The 19,938-nt window shown below is 53.1% G+C and overlaps 1 protein-coding gene across 5 annotated transcripts in view; it reads left to right on the top strand.

Annotated features, from left to right (window-relative positions):
* The window catches only part of RAD54L2 (RAD54 like 2), a 50,784-nt gene extending 32,145 nt beyond the window's left edge, over window positions 1-18,639 (top strand). For all 5 annotated transcript variants that reach the window (XM_026041518.1, XM_026041514.1, XM_026041515.1 and 2 more), the window contains 20 exons: window positions 1,899-2,097; window positions 2,998-3,137; window positions 4,333-4,464; window positions 5,235-5,467; window positions 6,164-6,346; window positions 6,614-6,747; window positions 7,809-8,005; window positions 8,685-9,027; window positions 9,710-9,887; window positions 10,376-10,627; window positions 11,236-11,354; window positions 11,640-11,755; window positions 12,496-12,595; window positions 12,905-13,110; window positions 14,142-14,317; window positions 15,248-15,444; window positions 15,564-15,760; window positions 16,255-16,344; window positions 16,869-16,961; window positions 17,146-18,639. In XM_026041518.1, coding sequence (XP_025897303.1) covers window positions 1,899-2,097; window positions 2,998-3,137; window positions 4,333-4,464; window positions 5,235-5,467; window positions 6,164-6,346; window positions 6,614-6,747; window positions 7,809-8,005; window positions 8,685-9,027; window positions 9,710-9,887; window positions 10,376-10,627; window positions 11,236-11,354; window positions 11,640-11,755; window positions 12,496-12,595; window positions 12,905-13,110; window positions 14,142-14,317; window positions 15,248-15,444; window positions 15,564-15,760; window positions 16,255-16,344; window positions 16,869-16,961; window positions 17,146-18,080 — 4,220 coding nt within the window. In that variant the 3' untranslated portion in view covers window positions 18,081-18,639. The remainder of the gene's footprint in view (window positions 1-1,898; window positions 2,098-2,997; window positions 3,138-4,332; window positions 4,465-5,234; window positions 5,468-6,163; window positions 6,347-6,613; window positions 6,748-7,808; window positions 8,006-8,684; window positions 9,028-9,709; window positions 9,888-10,375; window positions 10,628-11,235; window positions 11,355-11,639; window positions 11,756-12,495; window positions 12,596-12,904; window positions 13,111-14,141; window positions 14,318-15,247; window positions 15,445-15,563; window positions 15,761-16,254; window positions 16,345-16,868; window positions 16,962-17,145) is intronic.
* The last annotated feature ends 1,299 nt before the right edge of the window (window positions 18,640-19,938 follow it).

Here is a 19,938-nt window from a genome sequence, read left to right as displayed (position 1 = left end):
TGACCTTGGCCGCTGCTGGAGTGGGGGGAAAGAGGAGCTCCCATGTGCCAACCGAGCTTGGAGCTCCTTAGRGCCTCGTCAAGGCCCGGTGGGCCTGGGGTGAGGTGGCAGCAGTGTAACCATGGCAGTATTTGTATCGGGGAGAGTCACTGGTTTAATGACTCATCCCGGAGAATGCGGTCACRTGCGCTGCCTCCCTGCTTCCCTTTGCCCTATTTCATCCAATCTTTTGATCTAGTTACATAAGYGTGAGCCGCGGAGGCTGGCGGGGAAGGCAGCAGTGCCAGCAAGCCGCAGGTGATGCGACCAGAATGCATCCTCAGCTCGAGCAGCAGAGYTCCTGCCCGGCAGCCCGTGCACATGGGCGTCATTCCCAGCCCTGCTCGCTGCCTGCGAGTGAATGTGATCCTTGGGGATGGACCTTGTTCCACGTAGCACATGTGGTGGGAGGGAAGGGCGCAGAGGCCGTGGCCGTGGGAGATGAACCAGTGTGATTGCAGCAATGAACCCTCTTTGCTTCCATATTCACCTGCAACGTAGCTCCTCTCTGCATTGGCCACAAGCTCCGTTGGACCCCACCAGTTGCTGCTCCCCATTTTTCCAGTACACGGAGAACCTGCCAGTACTGCTAGGGAAACATTTGAGCTGTGCAAGCAGTTGTGGACCATGGTGGGGCAAAKCCAGAAGTCCTGCCTGAATTCTGACTTTGAGCAAGTGCTCACAGGTCTGCAGAGATGTCTGGAGAAGCAGCCTGCAAGGCCAATGCTTTGCACCATGGTGAACATAGCTGTTGCCACCTTGATTTCAGGAGGTGACATCGATGATAAGGTTAATTTAATAGGGGTATTAACGTGGCAGCTCTAGAGGTGTCTCCCAAAGCCTCCTTCGTGTGAGCTCACAGCCTTCTGAAGGAGCAGGGTCACAACGTGGTGCTTGTGTGCTCAGGTTTGCTTCAGTTGCTGCCTTGTTCTGCTCTGGTGTCTCCTTCCCCCCTTTCCTTCCAAGTTCTTAGTGTCATTTGGGTTCAGTCATTAGCTCGCAGGCTCTGATTTCAAGATGAGGTTCAGGGTATCTCCACACCTGGCACGGGGGGACAAGACGTTTCAAAGAAGCTCCTGCAGGACTTGTCAGAACCAGTTTGCTTGAAGGGAAGCTTCTGAACAGCAACGTTGCTGTTGTGCCATCTGCACGCGTGAGCTCGGTCAGCGCCGGCCTCTTGAGGAGCCAAATGCCACGTGCAACAAGGCGACACTTCGCCTAGTGCTTGGGGACTGAAACCCACCATTGACGTGACTGAAATCCACCACTGGTATGGGTCTGGAAGCAGGGGAATGCTGAAAGGAGGGAGTAATGGTGCTTTCTGCTGTGGAAAGCCTCTTGCTGCCTAGATTTTGTCTTCTCTGAAGCTTGCCAGCAGCTGGCACTTAAATCATGACAGTGGAGGCTGGTGATAAAAGCCCCAGGCTGCCTGTTGGGCCATGACCCGGTATTGGAGCCAGATAACCTCTTGCCTGGTGCGTCCTGTTGACTTGGACGATGGTTACACACGCGTGGCACGTGACTGGAAATTTCTGCTSTGCTAAGAAGCCAAGAAAAAGGTGGTGAGATCCTTCAAGCAGGGTGGGTTTCATGTGGGCTGTAGGGCTTTCCATCACTGCTTGCTTTTCTCTTGGAATCCTTTTGGAATTCAGTGGTGTAGTCTTAGCTCTCGCTGGAAACAGACCCTCCACCCTAGAGCTCCCTTAGTGGYGTGGTCAGAGAGGACTCCAGCTTTGACCCTTGGTGAGGGACACTTGCAGATGAGCAAGAAGAGGTGATGAGAGTCTCTTCTTCTTGAACGCTCACAGCCCCCAGCGAGGGCCCATTGTCCTCATGTCCTCGTGTCCTTGTCCTTTCAGAGCAACCCCAGGACGCCGTGTTCAGCAGCGAGCACGCTGAGCACGCCGAGGATGGAGAGTGGCAGCGCTCGACTTCAACTACCTCATCTCAGAGCGAGCGGGCAGAGCGACTCTTGCAGAACCAGCACAAGAGCCTGGCCTCTGAGGACACCAAAAAGAAGAGGGCTCAGAAACCTTCTCACATGCGGAGGAACATAAGGTGAGCAGCAGCAAGGCGGAAAGACTTGGGCTTCTATTTAGCCTTTTGGGGTGGAAAAAAAGGAGCCCAAGGACTTTTTGAGCCGCGTTTTGCCACTGTTGGCAAACCAGATGGCTTTTCTTTCCAGAACCTTAGGATTTCACCAGTGGGAGTAGCGTGCTCTCAGTCTRCATGCTGCATGTGGGTGCAAGCTTGTTTGGTATTTCAGCAGAGTACAATATAGAGTTACAGAAGATACAGCGACAATGGTCTGTTGCTGCTGGTTTTAAAGTCACATAACTGAAAAATAGCACCCCTGTTGCTTGGTAGTAGCTGTGCAGTTTGTGCAGTTTTGTAGTTCTGTCTGTCTGAGAGTGAAACCGAAAGGGGAGAAAAGAAACTTCTGAAAGTRATAGAAATTACCTGAAAAAGTCATGGTTGCTTTAAAGCTGTGAGAAATTCCTGAAAGCACTGGGGGAGAGGAAAATCCAGGTGATGACTTTTTGAGTTGGATGCGATGCCTCTTCTCCTCCCATAGCTTCCTTGCATCACTCCATACTTTTGTCTGTATAAGCTTTATAGCAATAAATAACCTGCTTTCGCAGAGGAGAACTCCTCCTCGGTGACCTAGTTCAAGTATCTGCTTACTGAGTCACGTTTTTCACCCATTCACTATTTTGTTCCTGTCAAATTTCTGCCTTTCTTGAGTCATGGTGCCTGATGGTGGGAAGCACAGTATTGACATAGCTGCAGATATTTATCTGTACCTTTTGGCTATGACATTGCTGGTCCCTGTAGCTGGCAGACTACCTGGAGCTTGTCTCAGGAATCTTCTGTCACACCAGCTGTGCAGCTCACCCACTTGTTTGGGAGAGATCCTTTTCATGGAACCAACCACTTTCTCTTTGCTCGTGTGATCAGAAAGCTGTTGCGTGAGGACCAACTGGAAGCCGTGACGAAAGCAGCCCAGCAGGAAGAGTTGGAGAGAAGGAAACGGCTCGAGCAGCAGCGGAAGGATTATCCAGCTGCTATTCCTACTGTACCCATAGAGTTTCTTCCTGGTAAGCAGTGGGAAATGGCCCTTAAAGTAAGACTTTGAGGGCTAGGAGGTGAATGGAGAAGAAGATATCTTGCCCTTGCGCTCTCAGGTGCRCGTCCTTAGGTCTCTCTTGTCTTTTCGTAACTGGTGTAGTGCTTAAACAAGCTCATTTGTCAGAAATGCCATGTCCTTTAGCCTGATGATATTTGTACTTTGGGTAGTCTGGTAGTGCCCGAGTTCTGGTGCTGCTGGAGCAACAGACGGAGCGTACAGATGTTTGTAATTTAGCTGTGTCCTTTTCTTCCACGTTTAAATGTGCACTGCCTGCTATCTCTCTGCTCATGGTTGCACATCGCCCCTCCATCCCAAAGCAGGAGATGCTCCCAGATCCTGCCCTTATCTCCATCTCCTTAGTCTTGCATCTATTTTAACCTGGATCAAATGATGCAGTTAATAGCACAGCCTTTGAGGTTGGTGTGGGGGCAGAGAAGTGCAGCGTGGAGTTGTGTCAGGGGGCAAGGTATTCTTAAGTCAGCCTTACCTCTTGAGAAAAAATATATTCCCCTTTAAGTGCAAATGTCTTAAAAGTTTTTTTGCATACAAAAAACAGTGCGAGCTATTTAAAACCCCTTAGCTGCTGAGGAGTGGGTTGCAGCCCCAGGAGAACGTGCTTGCTTGCTGAGTCRCTGCAGCTGAGCTCTCCAGGCCCCCTTGAGCCAGCCTCTCCCCCTATATCGCAGTGCTTAAACACACAAGCAAACGGCCTCGATCAGCAAAAGTGCCTGATAATACATGGGATATAATTATTGCAGCGCTCTCCTAAGAAAGGGCCATTTCCATCCCTCCAGGAATGGGTGCTCTCTCCGCTGGGTGCAAAACACGAGTGGAATGAAGGAGGAGGAAAGTCTTTGGCTTCTGAGACAGCCAAAACAACAACAAAAATGGGGCTTTACCATGGCCATGGTGCCTGTGGCCCAGCCGGGACACGCAGCACCAAGGGTGCCCTGAGCAATGGGCTATTGTTCAGGCACATTGAGAAAGAAGGAGACTGTGACCCAGGAAGCTGAGTCATAGCAGTGTGTTAGACAGTGAGAGTCTGTTGTGGAAAATTCCAGGGCTAAGTTATTGGAGCAAAAGTGGAAGGAAATACTGTCTGCTTTCTGAGCAGTTTTGTCTCCGTCGCTGTTATTGTGAGTTACTTATTGTCGTGTTTGCAGAGGACATCGTTTTCCGAACGGCGGAGGCTGCCCAGCTGCCCCCACAGGTCCTTGCTGAGGAAGTCATCTGCCTAGATAGCACCAGCAGCGGCAGCGAAGATGATGCTAAGGGGAAAAACAGCATTAAAGATGGTAAGTGACCACTTGTCTGCTCTTCTCACAACATGCAATTCAGTCAGCCCTGAGAAACAGCTTTTTCTCCTGTTTTTACCTGTTTTACACTAGTGAGTAACTTCAGATTTATTAGTCCTAGTGGTTTCCAAGTATATGGCCAGCTCTGCCCTCTAACTTCTGAAGTGACGTTTCTAACCTGGCCTGGCAGACATGGAAACTTGTGTTCATTTTTAATGCCTTTTTTTTTTTTTTTAATGTACTAATTTTTGCTCAATGTTCTGCTAAGGAGCCTCACTTTACATGAGATATGGCGCCCTTTGCTGCAGGGAAAACAAAAATAAAAAGCTTTTAATTTGCAATTTAAATATTTTTTTTTAGTGTCACAGATGTATCTAACCTGGCTCCTTTATACAGCTCCAAAAAGTGCTTGTGCCTGGTTTCCTTGGTGCTCCTTAGGGCAGAGTATCAGCAGATAAATGCACGACTGGCTTTGGGAAGTAGGAGGACACGTGGGGAAGAACATAAAGCTCTTGGAGAAACTGCATTTTGTTTTGTTTGGTTCAGCCCAAATTCTTGTTCTCCAAATACTAGGAAGCTCCAGCTTTTGTGTGCTGACCTAAGCAACCTGATGTGTTCCTTGGGCAGAAGAGGTCATTAGGCCAGTGTAACACACAAGACACTGAACTGCAAAATGTGGCAGCCTTATTTTCTCTCTGTGTACGTTTGGATAAACCTGGAGGTCGAGCTGACCGTTGCTGCTCTTCTCTCCTGTGTTGGTTACTTTGCAGAAGTGATTGAGTTGAGTTCAGGAGAGGACGATGCCCTCCAGATCGTGGACAGCAGCGACTCTGGCAACGAAGGGGAGGAGGATGGCAGTGAAGAGAGCAGTGGCTCTCATGTGAATGATGCCTTAAATCAGTCCGATGCTCTGGGGCAAGTCATCGTCAACATCAACCATCCACCAAACGAAGAGGACATTTTCCTGGCTCCCCAGCTTGCCCACGCAGTGAAACCTCATCAGGTAGGCTCGGAAATGCCAGGAGTGCAGCCACTTGCTTTGTAATCTCAGCAGAACCTCTTTGCTGAACGTTGTGGGCAGTTTGGTTGTGGTGGAGGCTCTTCTGGATAAAGAGAAATTACACGGCTGGACTGTGTATAATTTTAGCTACTTTTGTGATTTGATAAGCAGAGTCCTTTATTATTATTTCAAGTGCTGACGCTTATACTCAATCAAAAGATGAAGAATCGGGAGTATTTTTCTTGTTTCTGACTATATTGGTGACTGACTTCCCCCAGCTCTCAAAGTGTTTTAGAAGGATTGGAGTTTATTGCACTGCCCAAGAGGTTTCTTAGCTGGGCAGCCTGGTGATGGATGGTGTGGTGCTATCTGGGAAGAACGAGCAGGAATGTTTGCCTTGCATGTTCAGCAAAGCATTTTTAAGATCAAATTATGTTAATAAACAAACTAACCAACCCTGCCTCAAATTCTTTGGCTCCAAATGAATGTGAGGTTTTATAGTATCATCTTCTCAGAAAGTTTCCTGAGTATCTGAAAACTTCTGAGTCYTGCCTAGCTTAAAATACTGCAGTGAACTTGAAACATCCCCTTTGTGTTTTAAAAGCTGATTGAATCCTAATGTTTGTGCCACTCTAAATAAGCACCCGTTTTGTTATTTTCTCCCACCTTTTTGACACTTTTTCTACTTTTCTCTCTTAGATTGGTGGAATCCGATTCCTCTATGACAACTTGGTGGAGTCCCTGGAGAGATTTAAAACCAGCAGCGGGTTTGGGTGTATTTTAGCACACAGCATGGGCCTGGGCAAGACCATACAGGTCATCTCTTTCTTGGATGTACTTTTTCGGCACACAGAGGCAAAGACTGTTCTTGCCATTGTACCTGTAAGTAGCCTACGTGAAGGGCTGACTGATGAACTTCCTTGCACCACCTTTCTTTTTGTAGAGAAGATTGTTTGGTGCCCCAGCTCCCCACAAGCTCTGTCATAACCTCAGCCTTTTCCCCTGCTCCCTTCCCCGTGTCCCTCAGTTTGCATGCTGTGGTCTGCTCCTTCTGGGCACGCTGGCATTCCCTGCTCTCGTTTCTGCTTTTAAAATCCCGAGTGCCTGATTTAATAGGGTTTTCAGTCCCTCCATGGCTAACTTTTTCAGGTGAATACGCTCCAAAACTGGCTAGCAGAATTCAACATGTGGCTCCCGGCACCTGAAAACCTTCCTGCTGATTATAACTCCAAAGAGGTCCAGCCCCGCACCTTCAAAGTCCACATCCTGAATGATGAACACAAGTAGGTGCCAATAAAAGCCCTTTTGAGCTCTTGGGCTGCTGCTTGTGGAACTGTTGCCAGATTGCTGTTGTAGTGTGGTTAGTTTGGGCTAATCTGTGCCCTAGACCCCCAGATCCTTTTCACTCTGCATTTGCTCTCCTTTGGGCAGCGTTTTGGTACCTGCAAGAGATTTGCTGCCTCTTTTGTTCTTTCTTATATCCTATACTTTCTTCTCCCRTTGCTGACTCACCTTTCTGTTCTTCCCTGTCTGCTGAGAACAAGAACCCAGTGACCAGAGGAGGAGCTACTTCTGTAATGACTGGCAGAAGTGCTATGGTTTGTTTCTGGTGCTACCCTGCTCATCCCAGCAGAGTCCTGGGACTGCTGAGACGTGTGCCCTGCCTCTCTTGTATTTTCCATTGCTTTTCCCTGAAAATTTTCACCTCTTTAGGGATTCCTCTACCCCAACACTGTGTCTCTCCGTGGATTGTGTTTCCCTTAAGGAATACTGGGGAGTTATGCCAAACTTAATGTCCAAACAGGAGAGATCACTGAATGGAGCTGCATTTGGATGTGGGAGTATTCTCTGGGAAGGCTGAGGGAGGACAGAGTCTTTATCTGAACCACTTCTGAGCAGCTAGCAGGGAAAGAAGAGCCAGCAGGCAAGGAGTAATTGAGGGACACTTGCATTGGAAGAGAGAGTGAGGGGTACCGAGTGTGGCCCTGTGCGTGAGCAGTTCGATCAGCAAATGTGGTTTTGCAGGGGCTGTCTTCCCAACCGCTCTCCCAGAAGGATGCCCTCAAATCTGATAGGGTTTCACAYGAGACAGGCTTCTGCAGCTCAGGTCCTGCTAGGCTTTGCCATTCTCAGCCCCACTGCACACTGAAGGGCTTGTTTCTTCTCCTCTTTATCAGCTCATCTCCTGAAAAGAGCTTCATTGTATTCCTCTGTTTGATAGAATGCCAGAAAGTGCTTTCGTGAATTGAACAGGTCTTTTTGTTCGGCAGGGCAGTGCTTGCAACCAGAACTGAGGAAGCAGCTTACAGTTCTGTTTCTGTTCTTTTTCCCCCTCTTTTTGCAGGACGACGGCCGCACGTGCAAAGGTGGTGAATGACTGGGTGCTAGAGGGTGGTGTGCTGCTGATGGGCTATGAGATGTACCGGCTCCTCTCACTGAAGAAGTCCTTTGCCGCCGGCAGGAAGAAGAAAAGCAAGAAACAAGCTGGCCCTGTCATTATTGACTTGGATGAGGAGGACCGGCAGCAGGAGCTTCTGAAAGGTCCGAGTCCCCAAAAATTCTCCTGTCCRTCTCTGCCAACCCTGGCAGCACAGGGAGATAACCTGTAACTGCTTATATCTGTAGGCTAACAGAGGGAATGTTAATCCTGCTTAGCTGCTGAGAACGGTTCCTTTTTTGTGTGGTGGCAGGATTGTCGGGAAGCCGACGGTGGGTGGATCTGTGGTCACTTGCTGCTTGTATTGAAGGTGCTCCTAGGTCTCTTCAGCAAGTTTGGCTAGAAATTGAGGTCCTCAGTGTCAGAACAAGTCTGGAATAGCTTGCTGGCTTTCCACATCCCTGATGTGGCCAAGTCTTGCTTGACAGGTCTGGCTCTCAGGAGACTGAAGGCCATTTAGTTCCCGTTCAGTCTTTTGTGCAGGAGTGGAAGTCACTACGCTGATGACGGGGCTTGTATGTGTGAGGTTTTCTAGTAGTATCTAATACAAGATGCTCAACTTGCTTCGTGTGGACCATGAGCAGATGTCTGCTCGTTACCACATCACGCTAAATGGGAACCTGTGTCTGGTCACATCTGGTTCCCCAAATCAGCCTTGGTCTCTGCCGCCAATGGGTGTTGCTTTTTACCCTCTAGATCTCCCCTTCTTCCTTTTTGGAAGCTGATGCCCCTGTAAAGGCAGGACTTGCTCTTAAACCAGCGCTTGTCGTCCCTTGTCCCCAGGGATTGAAAAAGCCTTGTCTCGCCCCGGCCCAGACGTGGTCATTTGTGACGAGGGCCACCGCATCAAGAACTGCCACGCCAGCACGTCGCAGGCGCTGAAGAACATCCGCTCGCGCCGCCGCGTGGTGCTCACCGGCTACCCGCTCCAGAAYAACCTCATCGAGTACTGGTGCATGGTGGACTTTGTCCGGCCCGACTTCCTGGGCTCGCGGCAGGAATTCAGCAACATGTTCGAGCGCCCCATCCTCAACGGGCAGTGCATTGACAGCACCCCGCAAGACGTCCGTCTCATGAGGTACCGCAGCCACGTCCTGCATAGCCTGCTGGAGGGCTTTGTGCAACGGTGAGTCCCCACTGCCTTCTTCCTAGTCCAGTCCCTGCAAAACCAGCTCCTTTAGTCCAGCTTGCTTGCCTGCTGAGTTTGTGCAGTACAGCTAATCATGTTGCCAGCTTGGGCTTGACTTCTATACAGCTGCTTTATCTTGGTGGAAGGAGCTTAAGCCTATGGATCTTTATGATTCTGGTTGCGTTTGGACTAGAAATAAAGTTAATTTCCTTTGATACTGTACATCCAGGTTATGAAGACAGCACCTCTAACTACACTAGAAGGACCTCCAGGCCTTATTTTGATGTCTTAATAGCTAATTTGGATGCTCTTTTGACATCTTCTACCAGTTATTTGGAAGTATTTTATTAACTCTCCGTTAGGAAGAGTCACTGGGAGAACAAAAATAGGCTTTAGTTCTTAATTACATTTTTCGTCTGTCGTGGAAAACAAGTCTTTCATCACTCCTCTTGACACTGTGACCTTAACACAGTGACCTGTGCTAGGAGCGCGTAACGTTGGAGACCTCCCTAACTGCTGCTGGTTGTTGGTTTGGGGACTGKTGGTAGCAGTATCTCATGGGTGTTGTGTGTAAGAGAAGCCTGCAACTGGAGGGCTTTCTCCTTGCAGCCAGGCTGGGTGAGAAATCACAGAGGGAAGTTCCCTTCCCTCTATTTACCTTCCTTTTTTGCTTCCACAGACGGGGCCACAACGTGCTAAAAGTTCAGCTGCCCTCGAAGGAAGARCATGTCATTCTGGTGCGTTTATCGAAGATCCAGCGGGCCCTTTACACGGAGTTCATGAACCGGTTTCGAGATGCGGGCAACAGCGGCTGGCTGGGGCTGAACCCTCTCAAAGCTTTCTGCGTCTGCTGTAAGGTAAGGTTTTGGCAAGGGGTGCAAAGAARTATTGCAATGTGTAAGGAAAAGGCAGGAAAATTAACCAAAACATCAAAAAAAAAGCAAGTGTGCTTAGCCAGGTGCATGTTAACCAGAAGAGAACTTCTCTCTCCAGACTTTCCTGCTGTGGTCCAGCAGATTTGCTGTCCCCAGCAGTTCAAAACTGAGGTGCAGGGGCTGCAGGTATGCAAGAAACTTGCAGTGAAACCGTCCTGTGAACCAGTAAATCTGAATATTGGGCTGATAGCCTTAGGCAGGCACCTGCTGCAATGCGAACTAGCAGCTTCCTCTGCATGTGTTGTGCTGTGGCCTTCTCTGCAGAGCCCTAAAATCCCATGYGGGGATGGTGAATAGATGATGGAAATATTAATTCTTTTCTTCAAAGAGCCGTGAGGACTTTCAGTCCCCACACCTTGACAGGCAACAGGCCAACACAGGCCCAACCGTCATTTTTCTTACCCTTGCAGATCTGGAACCACCCAGACGTGTTGTATGAAGCTCTTCAAAAGGAGAATCTGGCAAATGAGCAAGATTTGGATGTGGATGACCTTGGCACAGCAAGCACCAATTCCCGCTGCCAGCCTCAGGGAATTAAAGTCAAAACAGAAAGTAATGCCTTGGCATCACCCGTTGGAGAAGCCACCAACAGCAAGTTCCTCCAGAGCGTTGGCTTCAACCCTTTCCAGGAGAGAGCGAATCAGGTGGTTACGTATGAGTGGGTGAGTATCACTGCTGGAAAGCTCCTCATTTGGAGCATTACAGTAAACAAGGACTAGCCACTTACTCTCTCAAAGACTGTATTTCTTGTCTGGGCAGTTTTCTGAAGAAGAGTAAAGAAAATAGCCTTAGGTTTAAGAGCTGGGGATTTCTCATCCGTTTTCTCTGCCACAGAGCTCTCTCTCGTTAGCATCTCCATCAGCATATGTGTGTGGCTGCCATGGGGCTCTYGTGGGCATGGGATGCAGGTGGCCCTTCTTTATAAATCATCTCACCAAAAGAGCTGTGGACTTTCTTATCCCAAAGACGTGTTAGGCTGAAGTTTATATAAGATGGTGGTAACTCTCTAGTGGCTGGAGGAGCTATCKTGAGATAAGAGTAGGGAGTCAGGTGAGGGCTTTCGGAGTATGGAGAAATGAGCATCCTCCCGAGGTCTGTCATTTGGAGCTTCTGCCATAGCAGGTAGCAGATGAGCCTAACATTGTCAGCTGCACCTGTTTGGATGTGCTCCCTCTGTGCGATGACTTATTTCCTTCACCTTGAGACACGATTGTTGAAGTAAACAGGGAATGAACAACTCCACCTGTAATAGTCTCCCGTTTCTCGGTAGGCCAAAGACATCTTGTGTGATTACCAGACAGGAGTCTTGGAGAACTCGCCCAAGATGGTGTTACTGTTCCACTTAGTGGAGGAGAGCGTGAAGCTTGGAGACAAGATCTTGGTGTTCAGGTAAGAGAAGTGCCACTGCTTGACTCTACTGGAACTGGAGGAATTGAAAGTTGTGCTAGCAGGTTGTTACACAAAGTGAATTATGTGACAGTTCCCCTTTTCTCCTTTGTTGTACCAGATCCTCCATGGATTTTATACTTCCTTCCCCTTCAAGTGTGGTAGCAAGAGGTGTGCTGCAGCAGGCAGAGTGGGACAACTTGCAATGCCAGTGTGGTTGGGGAGGGGTTGTGATCTTGCAGTTTTGCTGCTGGGCTTTTCTCCTGAACAGAGATCTCGCTTTTACAGCCAGAGCTTGTCCACATTATCTGTCATCGAAGAGTTCTTGGCGAAGAGGCTGATGCCGAGTCCTCCAGGCTCAGATGGTGGGATTCACAACTGGGTCCGAAACATCAACTACTACAGTGAGTGCGCCCTGTCCTCCCTCTTTGGGTATGATGCAGTCTGATCCTCTGGGATGGATGAATTCCTGGAAAAATTCACTGTCGTCTTATGTTTTTCCCTGGATGTGCAGCTGCTCTTCTTCTAGGATGTTCGTATGRTGACGTCTCTTTGAGACTGATCTTAATTGCTCAGGAAAACAGTTTGATTAGTTAGTTTAAGGGGTGTGGGTTGTTGCTTGGTGTGGCTGCCTTATGGGCCAGGCCTGAGGGGAGGGCTACGTAGGGTGTTCCTGGTTTTGCAGAGCCGCCAGGAACAAACTGGTGCCCARGAACGGAGACGTGCTGCCCACCACCCTCCTTTAGACTGTTTCTCTCTGTGCTGTGATCCAGTCTGTGGGGTTTGCCAATGGCTTGCACAGTTTGCTTTCAGCTCGTTTGTTGAGCTCCCAGGGTTCTTGGGATCCTTGGGCCTGCTGCTTTTGCTTGTGTTGGGTCTAATATGGACCCTTAAAGCACAGGGTGGTTGTAGCCCTCCTGTTCTTGGCACCTCCGGGCTCGAGTAATGTTTTGTTTGATCCTTTGGTTGGAAAGAGCCTGGCTGGCTGCATTGCAGCAACCTGAGGATCCAGAGGTCTTGGAGTGCAGGACTTGAAGGGGATCCGAAACACACTGGGAACAAAGCTTAGTGTTTGGAAACTGGGCTAGTTCTGACGGGGTCCCTTATACAGAGCTTTTAAATGCATCCCTCATTTCYTCCTCAGGACTGGATGGCAGCACCTCTGCCTCGGAAAGGGAGCGCCTCATCAACCAGTTCAACGACCCCAGCAACACATCGGTCTGGCTCTTCCTGCTGTCCACACGGTGAGTGGCCTGGAGCAGACAGGGCTCACGCTGGCGCTCTGCATGCACATGGGTTATCAGCTCTGGAGTTCCCTTTGGCAGTCGTGCTGTCTGCATCTAACTCCCCTATGGGGGTAGGGGTTTAGCCCTAGTCTTCTCCATACAGGTAACAACAGTCCTGGAAACCAGGAGTCATTTTGAAGTTGCATGTAGGACTGGAAAGGACTTTCCACAGATACCCCATGGACTCTTGGCCATGATGGCTTCCCTTCCCTAAAAGCTTTGAAAATTGGCCAAGGCAACAGGTGGAATTTTGTCTTTGATTCGCAGTGCTGGGTGTTTGGGTGTCAACCTCATTGGAGCCAACAGAGTGGTGGTGTTTGATGCTTCCTGGAACCCGTGCCACGACGCCCAGGCCGTGTGCCGCGTGTACCGCTACGGGCAGAAGAAGCCCTGCCACATCTACAGGCTGGTTTCTGATTACACCCTCGAGAAGAAGATCTACGACCGCCAGATCTCCAAGCAAGGCATGTCAGGTAAGGGTGAACACAGCACTCGGTTCTTGGCTTTCTCCGCTTTCRGTTCTTGGTCCCATTTCTATGATTTTCATTAATGTTTTTTTGAGGGAAAAAAAAAAAAGAAAAAACAAGTAGAAAACCAAAGAACTACAGAAACACATTATTTTAGGTGTTTGATGTTTATCAATTGACAGTGATACCAGAACCTGTAAGCAATGGAGGGCACAGCAGCAGGGGCTGTAGAAGCACCATCCACAACAGGGTTGTGCTGCCAACCCCACGCTGGGCCAGCTGCCTTCGTGGTGCACACTACAGCTCCAGGTCTGCTGGGCCTTCAGCTTTGCTTGGGCTCCTGCACTGCAGCCTGGAGCAGCACAGATCGGAGTGGAAGTAGCACTGAGGCTGCATGGCCTATTGCTCACCCCAGTACAGTCCTGCCTGCCCGTGTCCTCCTTTCTCTCTGAAATCAAGTGCAGAAGCAGCAGCCCCGTGTGACGGGCTCAGTGTCCTGTCTTTGCACTCAAGATGGGGTTTCTTGGCCATTGGCCTTGCTCCCAGGGGAGTCCTGGGCACAGATGTTTGTCTCCTTGTGCTCCCATTTGCCCCATGTGCAAGGGACATGGGACAAGGGAAACTTTCAGGCTCTTGTTAGGGAGCAATTGTGGATGCTTTTCTGAACATCTGACTTGAGTTCTACACATTTCAGTTAATCACTTGAGCCTTTTGGGTGAGATGTGGTGGAGGACACATACTGGTGTGGCTTCTTTACCAGACCCTGTCCCAGGGCTTGTGTAACTAGGACCATGTTGCCRAGTCCAACAGCTTGGTGGCCTTTGCCACGTTGTTCTCTGGAGCACAARGTGCTTGTCAGCCCGGTTTGGTCAAAACAGGCTCATCACTGAACATGGTGGATGATGTTTCTCCCTGCTTTGGCACTTGCAAGAGGCTTCTGAGGAAACACGGATAAGGAGGAGGGCGATACTTGAGGATGGGAATGGACAGCAGTTCCCATCTCTTACCTTCTCTGCTCACTCCCCTCCCTCTTCCAGATCGGGTGGTGGATGATCTGAACCCCGTGCTCAACTTTACCCGCCGGGAGGTGGAGAACCTGCTGCATTTTGTGGAGGAGGAATCTGACCCTGCTCAGCTCTCCCTCAATCCATGCAAGATGAAGGAGTCTGTTCTACAGTTGGCCTGTCTCAAGTATCCTCACCTCATCACCAAGGTAAGACCGACCTGCTCGCTTGGTGGTGCTGTCCTGCCCAGGCAGGAGGAGGACCAGAGCTCCCAGGCTGTGCAATGAGGACATGGTGGCAGGGCACACACGCGTGTGTGTGCTGCTGGGAACAGGGACACGTGTCTCTAGAGGGGCACTTGACAGCCCTGTTCTTCCTTACAATATCTCCACTACCCGTAGAGCTGCCTCTGTGCTGCTCAGGTTTGGGGGCAAGTTGTAGGCAGCCCTTTCTCCCTTTTGATGCTGCATCAGGGAATTGGCCGCCGTCTTTTCTGKCTTGGTGCACACTCTCCTCCTGGAGTGATTTTAGAACAAGGGGATGATGCCAGGACAGCTAGCACYTGCCTGCATTTGGGAGGGTTTTGCAGGCAGGGCACTGCTGCAGACTGGGCCTGTGGCTGGACRTGGTGGGGCTCTGGTGTCATCCTGATGCCCGGTCAGGCTCTGCACTGGTGCCCTTAGCTGGGTCTTCAGCTGGTGGGTTTTGCAGTGCCCTTGCAGTGAGCAGGGGCCTTAGTACATGTGACAGCTCAACTGACACTCCTGACATTCCTCAAACTGGTCTCATCCACACCGTGCAGCTGGACACACCACCCCATGACCAGCTCTGCCCATCACCTTCCCTCTCCTCCACTGGCCCACGGGGACAGGGCAGCTGCCATGTGGAGCATGTTGGTGTCCCCTCGTGGGGCCTTGGTGTCCCCTCGTGGGGCCTTGGTGTCCCCTCGTGGGGCCTTGGTGTCCCCTCGTGGGGCCTTGGTGTCCCCTCGTGGGGCCTTGGTGTCCCCTCGTGGGGCCTTGGTGTCCCCTCGTGGGGCCTTGGTGTCCCCTCGTGGGGCCTTGGTGTCCCCTCGTGGGGCCTTGGTGTCCCCTCGTGGGGCYTTGGTGTGTCCCATTGTCCCCACCGTGCCTTTGCAGGAGCCTTTTCAGCACGAGTCCCTGCTGATCGACCGGAAGGAGCACAAGTTGACCAAGGCAGAGAAGAAAGCAGCCAAGAAGAGCTACGAGGAGGAGAAACGAGCATCCGTCCCCTACACCCGGCCGTCCTATGCACAGTATTACCCAGCCAGTGACCAGAGTCTGACGAGTATCCCTGCCTTCAGCCAGAGGAACTGGTGAGTTCCTGCCTCTTCCTCATGTTCCCATGGTGCAGACTGGAGGGCTGGAGGAAGCCTGGTGCTGCCATTAGAGACGCTCAATTTTCCTCCTCCTCCTCCTCCTCCTCTCTCCTTAGGCGACCAGCCCTGAAGGGTGAGGACAAGCCAGTGGCCAGTGTCCGCCCAGTTCAGTCCACCCCCATTCCTATGTTGCCCCGGCACGTCCCTCTGGGCGCTGCGGGATCAGCCTCAAGTTCCAACCCTGCTGTCAACTTCCCCATCAACTATCTCCAGCGAGCTGGCGTCCTCGTGCAGAAGATTGTCACCACCACAGGTGAGCTGCTGCTGCAGGGCTGAGCCCGGAGAACCGAGACCATGACAGAGAAGGTGGAAACCTCTCCTTTGGTCCCTCCTGCAGATTTCTCCCATGGCWGTGGGCAGAGAGGCTTCAGAGCTGCTGCTCATGCCCCTATCTGAATCTGAGGAGTTCCCCGGGGCAGGAATCTGGGGTGCTTTCYGTGTGGGTGTGTAAGGGGTGAAAGCATAGAGGGCTGTTAGGAGTGGGCTCACTTTAAGAGGGCCTGCAGTGCTGCTTGCAACAGAAAGGAACCACTTGTCCTTTTTGGGACAGCAGAGACCCTGTGTCAGAGCTGCCYGGGTTTTGCTTCCCGGGAGCCCTGCACTGTCCTGCTCTGCTGTCCTGGTGCTGCTCAAAAGGAGCACAGCATAACCGTGCTGCAGCAAAGGGGATCCCTGGGGCGCTTCTTGCTCCTGCCCGGGGCTGGTGTGCAGTTTCACAGAGCCTGCTCCCTTTCCCCMCTCTGCCAGATATTGTGATTCCGGGTACAAACACGTCCACTGATGTGCAGGCAAGAATCAGTGCTGGCGAGAGCATCCACATCATCCGAGGGACTAAAGGTAAGTCCCTGTCTCAGTAAGATCTGYGGGCGGAGACCTGAGTAATGCTCATCAGCAAAGAAGGGACCTAAAGACACAAACCAGTCCTTGGAGAGGAAAAAGGGTGGGAAAGGGAGGAGATCTGGATGCTGCAGTGAAGGGTCCCCAGCTGGGCTTAGTTGGGCTCCTGTAGCCCATGCACCAGGGATGGTTCCTGCTGTGGCTGCTGTGGCCTCTAAGAGGAGCTGTTGAACTTCACTGTGAGGCCTCTCGTTGAGGCACGGACCCACACAGCTGAGCACTTCCCAGCGCTCCCGGATCCAACTTAGCCCCACACGCCGAGTGTCACATCGGGAGGGGGGAGCTTGGAGCCCAGGAATGCCAAAAGGAGGGAGACGGGGAGCAAGGAAGGAGGCAGGAGGCCCCGTTGCTCTCCCTCCCTGGGCCGCGCTGCTGAGCTCCTGCTGCCAGGGCAGCCTGGCTGGCTCCGCAGGCCGAGGGCGAGGCCAGATCTCACGCGCCCCGGTGTTGGGTCTCTGTTCCAGGGACGTACATCCGGACCAGCGACGGGCGCATTTTTGCTATCCGGACCACTGGGAAGCCAAAGGGCAACGAGGACCGTCGGACAGCTGCCTCAGGTAGGGGCTCGCGGGGTGGCTCGAGAGCCCTCCTCTTACCTGGTGGCCCCTGGCCTCCTCCCATCAGGYCCACGTTTACCCCACGGTGTCCCCCCATTGCCCACCCCTTCCTGTGGCTCCTGCCTCTTCCCCATCCCTTTGGCGCCCGGGCTTTTCCTGAGCCGCTGGCCCTCGTGTCTCGCAGGCTCCCGGAGCTCCCCGCTGGAGTCCCCGAGCAACGGCAGACACAGTGCCTCATCGCCGGCGGCGGCCAGCGCCGAGGAGCTCGCGCGGCCCCTCTCCCCCGACAGCCCCGAGATCCTCAGCGAGCTGCAGCAGTACGCGGAGGCGGCGGCGGCCCGCGCCTCCCGCCACGGCTCCCCCGGTGCCCGCGCCGCCCCGGCCCGCGCGGAGCCCGCGCCCGAGCAGCGCGCCGCCCTGCCCTGCGCGCCGCCCGCCGGCCCGCACGGCGACGCCCACGCCGTGCTGGACTTACGGGGCAGCAAGCGCAAGTCGACGTCGCCCTCGGCGCCCGAGGAACAGGCCCGCAGGCAGCAGAAAAAGCGCCAGTTGGCGGCGGCGGCGCAGCCCTACGAACACGGGTACCCCGGCTCTGGTGGGTTCGCCATGCCTCCTGTCTCTCTAAACCACAACCTACCCCATCCGTTTGCCTCCCAGCCAGGAAACTCCTTATACGTGGGCACTGGCTCCTCTTATTACCAGCTGCCCAACTTACTCCCAGACCCTCATCTGGTGTTCCCTGTGACTACTGACCCTCTGCTGCCAGCCGGCACCGCCAGCTCTTCTGCTGCTACCTCAGCCACCGCCAGCGTCCCCTCCTTCATGCTCAACCCTTCTCTGACGGGGGTGCTGCCCAATTACTCGCTGCCCTTCACGCAGTCCCTCCTGCCCGAGCCCAGGATGTTTGCTCCTTTCCCGGCCCCCGTCCTGCCYAGCAGCCTTCCCAGGAGCGTGGCGTCTGCCTACCCTGGCTACGCGTCCCCCCACGCGGGCTACCCGCCCGGCGGCCTCCTTCGCTCCCAGGTGCCTCAGTTTGAAGCCCAGGAGGTCCCGGAGGTGGGATGCAGCTCCAATGACGAGGACAAAGACGACGATGTGATAGAGATCACAGGGAAATAACAGGCTCGGCTCCTGCTCGCTCTCGGCTCCGCCGGGAGGCCAAAGTTGCAGGACCTTTTTGGGAGGCATCCCCTCTGGGCCAAGGCAGCGGGTGGAGAAGGATGTGAAGGGGGGTGCTGGGGAGCTCAGTTTGTTTTCCTTCGGTTCTGTTTTGTTGGGTTTTAGCTGTCGAGGGTCTGAGCTGTACGGGGGGCTGGAGCGGAGCTGCGAGGGGAGCCGGGGCAGGGAGGGGAGCAGCGACGCAGACCCTAGGAGAGCCCCGTCCCTCCCGCCCTCCCCGCCCGGCTCTGTCTGTCTGTCTGTCTCTGTTCTGTCTTGTCTGGAAAGGGGGAGGCTGGGGGCCTGRAGGCCCGGCCTCGAGCGCCTCCCCGGGAACTGCCTTATCTGTGAAGCCGGCCCGCGCGGCCAGCGCCGGGGCCGGAGCGTTTTTACTGGGAAGGGGGCGGGAGGGYTTCTCTGTTGGGCATGTTCGGGGTGGGGAGGGGGATACTCGGGTTAGAGAGAGGAGGAGAAAAAAGCAAAACAGGCACGAAAACCCACGGTTGGTTCATCATCCTCTTCAGCGCCCRACAACGGCGAGCGGGAGGTGCCCGGCGCGGCGGGAGGGCAGGGAGCAGCTCCCCGGGCCGGGGACGTTGTCCCTGCGCCGAGGACATTGTCCCTGCACCCTCCTGCTGCTGCAGGGGAGTCCTGGCGACTCCCATGGGCGCCTCGTCACGGCGCCCGCGGGCGCACGGGCCAGCGCCCCTCGCCGCTCCGACCCCATCTCCTGCTTTAATTTATTTCATGAAGGCGTAATATTTATTGTTTGGGGGACTCTCTTCTTTCTATTTTTAAATTAATTTTCATGTTTAAAGAAAACAAAAAAAAATAAGAAAAAAAAAAAAGAAAAATAAACTGCTGGCCTGCCTCGTGCCGTGGTTGCTCGTGGGGGTGTCCGCGTGGGGAGAAGCAGCCGCGGAGCAGAGCGCAGGGTAGGAGCGGGCGCTGGCGTCGCGTTGGCCGCGCGCGCCCCGTCGTGCAGGGAGTCCGGAGGCCGCGTGGGGCATCGGGTGCAGGGGCCCCACGGGAGCCCCCGGCGCCGCGTCCTCCCTGCAGGGCCGGGCCCCGCGGTGCCTTCCCGGGCAGCGGCGACCGGGACCGGCCAGGGGTAGGAGCAGAGGAGGGGACGTCCCGGCGGCCGGAGGACAGGACCTTCCCGGAGCGAGGGCGCTCGTCACGCGGAACCACAATAAACACGTTACGGGGCTTTCCTAGTGTCTTTCTCTGTTTAATGGACGTTGTCTGTCAAACGTAACCCCCCTGTTCATAGAAGCCTTAGAACAACAGTTTAGCTATGCAAATTATTATTTTTTTTTTTTAAGAAAACAAACATTAAAATAGTGCTTTCTTCTTTAACATGTCCTAGGAGTTGAAAACCGAGGGGTTCTGAGCAAACTGCTGGACAACTTGTCTTTGGATGCACCATGGAAATAAAAATCAAACCCCCCCACAAAAGTATCAAAGCAAATTAACTGATGCTGTTCATGCRAGTTTCTCCAAAGACTTGACTTGCTGCGTCTGTGAGTGGTGCCCTCCTGTGCTCTGTGTGTCCGACCCCGCGCCGCTGACTGTAGCGCGAGCTCGCCCGCGTGTCCGCTGCAGCCCCGGGAGGCCGRTGCCTTCCCGGGACTTTTGGGCTCTCCTTGGCCTGGGTAGCCAGTGGTTGAGACCTGCGAGGCCRCGCGGGAGGCTGCTGGCTCCTGGGAGCTCGAGCGGAGGGAGCCTGGGGTCCTTCCCAGCCTGGCTGCGCCGGTGCTGTGGGCAGGGCCCGTGCTCATCCCCGCCACCCTCCTGGTGCCTCTTTGTGGGGCTCGGG

The sequence above is a fragment of the Nothoprocta perdicaria genome, unplaced genomic scaffold, assembly GCF_003342845.1.
Source record: "Nothoprocta perdicaria isolate Ctin4 unplaced genomic scaffold, notPer1 scaffold_287, whole genome shotgun sequence".
In the NCBI taxonomy this organism is placed as follows: Eukaryota; Metazoa; Chordata; class Aves; order Tinamiformes; family Tinamidae; genus Nothoprocta; species Nothoprocta perdicaria.
Note: the sequence above shows the minus strand (reverse complement) of the source record. Positions and strands in the feature narration are given on the sequence as shown.